The following is a 6,911-nucleotide window of genomic DNA, read 5'->3' as shown; positions in this document are numbered from 1 at the left end:
ACAACCTCCCAAACTATAGCTAGAGAGAGAGAGCAGCCAGACAGATTTATCTTCTTCCACATCAATCATACGTAGGGGTGCAACTTAGACGGGTTCAACCAAAGCAACTCGAGCGCAGCCCGAATTTTTTTTAGAGCTTGGACAAAATATTTTTAAATTCGGTACGGGTTTGGTCAAAAATTCAGAAGCTCGAATTAAATTTAAGCAGGCTTGGGCAAAGACGTTAAACAACTCGAGCAATCCGAAACCCGAATTATACATATATAGATATATAAAAATATTAAATATACATATAAATTATTAGCCATTACATGATATTAAAGTAATTTATATTATTAAATCATATTAAATATATATTATATATACAAATAATATAAAATCTTACTTTTTTTTTTTTTTTTTATATTCATAAATTGTAAGGACTACTATAATGACATATCTCTTACATTATATAAATTATTTATTTTGATGATATTAATGATTTACTATATAAAAAAAAATTATAAATAGAGTCAAATTTTAATAATTTAATAATGTAGCTACACAAAAAAAAATGAAATTCATTTATAATTCAGACAACTTGAATTTAACTCGAGTCGGATTTGAACAAACAATCTCAAATTACAATTCAAACTTGGACGAGTTTAAATAAGTTTCAACACAATTTAAACAGAGCTTGGACAAACTTCTAACCCCACCAAACCCACCCGAATTGCACCCAAATCATACGATCCATCGCCAAAAATAATCCGGTGGTCACCCCGCCCCCCCAGAGTACACCAAAGTAGTCAGCGTACATGAGCAGTCAGTCACATTCAAGCGAGTAAAAAACATTTTACGTACTCGAGAGAGTATGTCTAAAATTATTCACAGAAAATGAGTGTTGTAGGGACAGGCTCTCAGAGCCTCTACTCTCCCTCCTTTTCTTGCTTTAAATACCTTCCCCCTCTCTCCTCTCCACCCAAATATTCCATTTCCTCCGACGAAGCCACTGTCTAAATCTAGAGAGAGAAAGAAAGGAGGAGACCCTATTCTCCATATAGTGAGAGAAAGCAAGGGCAATTTTAGAGAGAGAAAGCTTGGAGGGAGAGAGAGAGAGAGAGAGAGAGAGAGAGAATGGCGTCGGCAGCGAGAGTAGATCTGGACGGAAATCCAATCAAGCCGATAACGATGTGTATGATTGGTGCCGGAGGGTTCATTGGTTCTCACCTGTGTGAGAAGCTGATGTCCGAGACTCCACACAAGGTGTTGGCGGTGGATGTTTACAACGACAAGATCAAGCACCTTCTCGAACCTGCTTCGCTTCCCTGGGCCGATCGCATCCAGTTCCACCGCATCAACATCAAGAACGATTCTCGGCTCGAAGGCCTCATCAAGATGGCGGATCTGGTACTCTCTCGCGATTTCTCTTTTGTTTTTTTCCTCCTCTCTCTCTCTCTCTCTCTCTCTCTCTCATTTGTCATATTTTATTCTTGTTTTAAGCGTTTTTTTAATCTTTATTGTGAATTTAGATTCTTCTGGATTTATACCTAGCTTCTTGAAACTTACAAGCATATTATGTCTCTATAATTCATTCTCTAGTTGTTTAATTGTGCGTTTCAAGATTGATATCTGTTAAATTTCTCTCTATATTTATATTTGTATTTATGTAATATTGTTACAATACGATCTAGTTCAATGCAATTTGTGATTGTGATAAATCTTACTGCTTTTTGTTATGTAGACTATAAATCTAGCGGCGATCTGTACTCCAGCGGATTACAATACGCGTCCTCTCGATACAATTTACAGCAATTTCATTGATGCTCTCCCCGTGGTACGCATTATGGATTCTTGTTGTTGATCTTCGAATCTGAATGAAATTGATGTGTTTTGATGTGAATTGTTGGTGATTGTTGACATTTGTGTTATCTCTCTGTTCATAAAATTTTGGGTTTTTGTTGTTGAGATTGATTGAAATTGATGTGCATTTTTGGTATGGATTAGGTTAAGTACTGTTCGGAAAACAACAAGCGTCTTATTCACTTCTCTACTTGTGAAGTCTATGGGAAAACAGTTGGAAGCTTTCTTCCTAAAGAAAGCCCTCTGCGGCTGGTGAGTCTTCACTTTCTATTTTCTATTATTGTCTATTTTCTATACCACTTTCATTGTTTACATAGAAACCAGATCTATGCTTTTAGTTAATAATATTATCATGTTTTAGTCACTTGTGTGTTCATTTTTTTTTTTAATAATCATTTTTATTTAATTTAAATATTTTGGTTGTTGGATGAACTGCCAGCCATTTGATCTGGAGCTAGAAAGTCTGATTGTTAGTCCTAGTGTAGTTTATGAACACGATAAAATTTTAAGAAAAGCATCAATACTTGGACAAATCTTTGCTAAGAAGCATCCTTCTGACGCAGACGTGACACAATACTCTTCTCAAACACATCTCAACAACACTTGGATACATATAGAACATAGGAAAATGTTTGAGGGCCACAATTGTGGCCCTCTAGCATTGTTGTAAAACATATTACAAGTTTCAAAAAAATAATTTGAAAATCAATGACAAAACAAAAATAATATAAATTAGTACCTATTCTTCTCTTTAAGATTTTTTAAAAATTATTTTTGACTTAAATATTTATGTATATGATGTCATAATTATCTATGCCCTATATATAGGATATATTATAAATTTATAAAATCATATATTTTTTACTTGCCTCCTACGTGTTGTATACATTTTTTTTGAAAATTTTAATGTCGGCATGTTCTTGCCATGTCCTGTCTCCGTGTAGGTGTTTCTTGTTTTCTAAAAAATCTTCTTGTTCTCCTTTTGAGCTTTATGCTTTTTAGGCTCTTTTTCTTTCTCAAGGTGAATACCTCAATTTCATTGTGGGTAGCGAAGTTGTGGATCTCCATTAAATTGCAAGCCTTTTTTGTTTTTTTGCTTTCTTCCCTTGTGTGGGCCAGAATTAAATTAAATTGCTGACAGATTGTAGTGAGCACGAGTTTTCTCTTCTCTGTTACTAATGGAACCTTAACATACCAATTTTAAATAGGAAAGTAGTCTTATCACGCTTTTTTATGTGCTCCATTCAGTAGATCAAGTGTACTTAATCTGTTTGGTTTAGTATTTGATTGACTTGCATGCCATCTTGAAAAAGTTTTGAGCATGCTTTTAGTAAAGTGCTGTTCCAGTTAATGATATTGAGTCAATTGCTTCATGTTAGCTTCATCTACTAAATGGGACAATCAAATGGTGGGTGCCAATATACCATATGCAATATCTTTAGATATTCAGAACATGTCCACGTGCATTTGCACAACTTTTTGATACATATTCTTCTATATTAAGATTTGGAGTTGAAAGGAGGTTTGACCTTTGAACAGGCCCACACCTTTGATTCCTTAGATATAGATTGGAATGTCAATTAATCTATTTGTTCAACTATTGTAATCATGTGCCTCTTGTGTGGCATGTATATTTGAATATTCTTCACATATTTAAAGGCTTAACAGTTTTAGGATTTCTTAATGCTTTACTGATGCAATCTTCATGTCAACATCATTTAACATTACTGGTAATTGAAGTACTTTCATGCTTATTTACTCTATGAAATTTTCTTTTGATAACCAAATAAAGTGCTAGGAGAAGAGAAAAATAATTTTAAAAAAAGAAAGGAGAGAGAGAGAGAGTTCACTATCTCATGTGTTAGTATATTGTATTCATTTTATTTTATTTTTCTTAGTCAATCTCTCTGGTTATTTGGAATAGAGAAATTTATTAGAAAATATAGTTTTAAGTACTTGTATTCCAATTAATTCATAAGATATTATTGTATGTATTCCAATAAGTTCTATTATTTTGGATATTTGATCAACCAAATCCTAATTCTCTTATTTAAGGTATTTTATGGACAATTTTACCCTTACAAATATTTTTTGAACCCTTGACAACTTGGTGATGTGAACATTCACATTAAATAAATTTGACAGGGTGAATGTTCACATCAAGGAACATTAACATTGTCAATGTGAACATTAATACGCACTTCAGCCTATTATTATGAGTATTTTGATAACTACGTCACTCATAGGATTTATTGAAACATAAAAAAATAATTTGGACCGAGTGAAACATAAGTAGGTGAAAATGGATTTATGAATAAATGCCCCTTTAGAATACTTTTGCTTCAATGTGATGAATAGATCCTCATTCAAACCTAATTGTCTGAACTCATTATCCCTTTTTTGGGGTGGTTATAATTTGTTGTCAAGTTCAATTCTTATTGGGGGATTTTGGTCTGCTTTGTGGGAGTTTTTTTAAATACTGGATATTTGTGTTTATGAAAATATGGTGTACTCGGCATCTTTTAGATTTTTTTGGACACAACATCTTTTAGATTAAATTGCAAATTTTGTTTGGATCATGATAGTGTTTGAAAATTGTGTTGCACTTGTGAAAGGAAATTTTTGTGATTGAAGTTTATGTTTTACTGATTTGGATAAGTATATATTTGTCTTTGCAGTTTTAGGACACCGAATGAATTAGTCGTAAATTTCCTCAAAATTGTCATTACTTCGTTTGTCTCTATCTAATTTAAGCCTGTTTGCCTTATGTTTATCATGGATCAGGATCCTGCTTATTATGTTCTTAAGGAAGATGAATCTCCCTGCATTTTTGGTCCTATTGAGAAGCAGAGGTGGTCCTATGCTTGTGCAAAGCAATTGATTGAGAGGCTGGTCTATGGTGAGTATTCTTGTGTGCTGCTCTCTTGCTGGTTAAAAGGTTCCTTCAAGTGTATTTTTGTTCACCTCTTTTTTATATGGTCACAGCTGAGGGTGCGGAGAACGGTCTTGAATTCACTATCGTGAGACCTTTCAACTGGATTGGTCCTAGGATGGATTTCATTCCCGGCATCGATGGTCCCAGTGAGGGTGTTCCAAGGGTTCTGGCATGCTTTAGTAATGTTAGTTCAATTCCTTCTAACAATTTGAGACATGCATTTGTATTCTTCAGTATCCTTAACATTGTAATCTTTCTATCTTCTGCTGCAGAATCTTCTTAGACGTGAGCCACTCAAACTTGTGGATGGTGGCCAATCACAGAGAACCTTTGTTTATATCAAGGATGCTATTGAAGCTGTTCTGCTGATGATTGTGCGTTACTGCCCTTCCCTATATTTTTTATTTCATGTTTGTTTCCAGAAATAGTAGTTTAGTGGTGTGTTCTTCTTTCTCAGGAAAATCCAGCCAGGGCTAACGGGCATATATTCAATGTGGGCAATCCTAACAATGAAGTTACTGTCAGGCAACTTGCTGAAATGATGACCAAGGTGAATTTTGTAGTGGCAATGCCCATGCCCATTGTTTGTTTTTGTATTATTTCTCACAATATTATTCTTGCATTTGACAGGTTTATTCAAAGGTGAGTGCTGAAGCCCCTCTGGAAGTACCCACCATCGATGTAAGCTCCAAAGAATTCTATGGTGTAGGGTATGATGACAGTGACAAGAGGATTCCAGATATGACCATAATCAACAGACAACTCGGTATTATTGTCTTCTTCCATTCACCTAGTAATTCTTTTGATTATATTTTGAGGGTTGAGAACATTCTGACAAGAGTTTGGTTTTGTGGGAGTACCAGGTTGGAATCCTAAGACATCACTTTGGGACTTGCTTGAATCTACCCTTACTTATCAACACAGGACGTATGCTGAGGCCATAAAACAGGCCACTTCAAAGCCAGTTGCATCCAGCTAAAGGAAATAAACATTGCTGAGTTGCAATGCAGAAGGTAGTTTCTGAGTTAGGTTACTATTTGGCAGTTCGTTTCAATTCTTTCTGACGAGTTATTAAATATATAACTAGATGGTTTTTTTTTTTTTTTTCGAGGAAAGTATAACTAGATGGTTGGTTCTCATATATACTAAATTTTTTTGGGGTCTTTCCTGTGATGTGCGTGTGTGGGCCAATAGTGTTCGCGGTTGCTCAGGAATTGGTAATGCTGTTATCTTGAGAAGACTGTAGACTATTAGGGGAATTATATCATATTGTTGATGTTAGTACTCTTTTAGATAGTGTTGGCTATGATTACTTTGGGGGGCACTATATAAAGAAAGCCTGATGTGTTCCTTCATGGAGGGATTTGTATAATTCATCTATTTTGGTTCTCCTTAAATGAGTATGTTGTATTATTTGTTTGACCAATCCAGGCTTTTATTTTTATTTTTATTTTTTTGTTTTGTTTTGTTCTTGTTTTTGTTTTTGTAATTTATTATTTTTGTTGCGTGTGTTTACGGCGTTTCTTTACTGTTTTAATGAAGTCATCGATTGTTTTTGAGGACACAAGTAAATCAATTCACTGGGGAAAAAATGTCTATGGTCAATTCTCTGAGGGAAAGAAAACCCTACACACGGGGCAAGGAAAATTTGAGTAAGAATAATGTTAGGTTGGAAAGCTGTATTCTTGCAAGCAAGTGGGGGATAAGCTGGAAACCATCTCTTGTCTATTACTAAACCTCCCGCGTCTCGTTTTATATGTCATGGTTGATCAATGGACATAGTTTAATAAAAGCATCATCTATGAGGATGGACTTGCTAATTACTTTTTTGGAGCTACTTACTTTTTATGATCAAGTAATTCGCAAAAATAATGTCTTGTTTGTTTATTTATTTTCTGTTTGTGAATCTTGATTAAAAAAAAAAAAATGGTAATATGAGAAAATTATGGTAAAACATTTTAAAGTTTAGAACTAATACGCAAAAATTGTTATTGGTTGACAATAATTATTGAAATTGTGAAACAGTAGTCAATTTTATCAGGTCATGGAATCACATCCAACTTCATCGCTTGTTTCTTTAAAATTGTGTTCAGCTTTCTATGAAGCAAGCATCCATGCAGTGCAGTAGCATAAA

At 34.3% G+C, this 6,911-nt stretch overlaps 1 protein-coding gene across 4 annotated transcripts; it reads left to right on the top strand.

Annotated features, from left to right (window-relative positions):
* The first annotated feature begins 781 nt into the window (after positions 1-781).
* LOC114291094 (UDP-D-apiose/UDP-D-xylose synthase 2) lies at positions 782-6,600 on the top strand. 4 transcript variants are annotated; one of them, XM_082906230.1, is made up of 10 exons: positions 782-1,389; positions 1,724-1,816; positions 1,987-2,094; positions 4,627-4,741; positions 4,828-4,961; positions 5,050-5,151; positions 5,235-5,327; positions 5,408-5,543; positions 5,641-5,790; positions 6,320-6,600. In XM_082906230.1, exons 1-9 carry the CDS (start codon positions 1,117-1,119, stop codon positions 5,754-5,756), a joined length of 1,170 nt encoding a protein of 389 aa, XP_082762356.1. In that variant the 5' UTR covers positions 782-1,116; the 3' UTR covers positions 5,757-5,790; positions 6,320-6,600. The 4 variants fall into 4 exon arrangements, with proteins under 4 accessions (XP_082762356.1, XP_028090927.1, XP_082762355.1 ...); XM_028235126.2 differs by lacking the exon at positions 6,320-6,600 and adding an exon at positions 5,972-6,203; XM_082906229.1 differs by lacking the exon at positions 6,320-6,600 and adding an exon at positions 5,894-6,203.
* Positions 6,601-6,911: the final 311 nt, after the last annotated feature.

This window comes from Camellia sinensis, chromosome 14 (genome assembly GCF_055761805.1).
Source record: "Camellia sinensis isolate YWXY chromosome 14, ASM5576180v1, whole genome shotgun sequence".
Classification (NCBI taxonomy): Eukaryota; Viridiplantae; Streptophyta; class Magnoliopsida; order Ericales; family Theaceae; genus Camellia; species Camellia sinensis.
Note: the sequence above shows the minus strand (reverse complement) of the source record. Positions and strands in the feature narration are given on the sequence as shown.

Excerpts from the sequence above, each read along its gene's own strand:
- LOC114291094 (XM_082906230.1), top strand. The coding sequence starts at position 1,117 with ATGGCGTCGGCAGCGAGAGTAGATCTGGACGGAAATCCAATCAAGCCG. Across the intron at positions 2,095-4,626 it reads AAGAAAGCCCTCTGCGGCTG|GATCCTGCTTATTATGTTCT; the intron begins GTGAGTCTTCAC and ends ATCATGGATCAG. Across the intron at positions 4,962-5,049 it reads TTCTGGCATGCTTTAGTAAT|AATCTTCTTAGACGTGAGCC; the intron begins GTTAGTTCAATT and ends CTTCTGCTGCAG.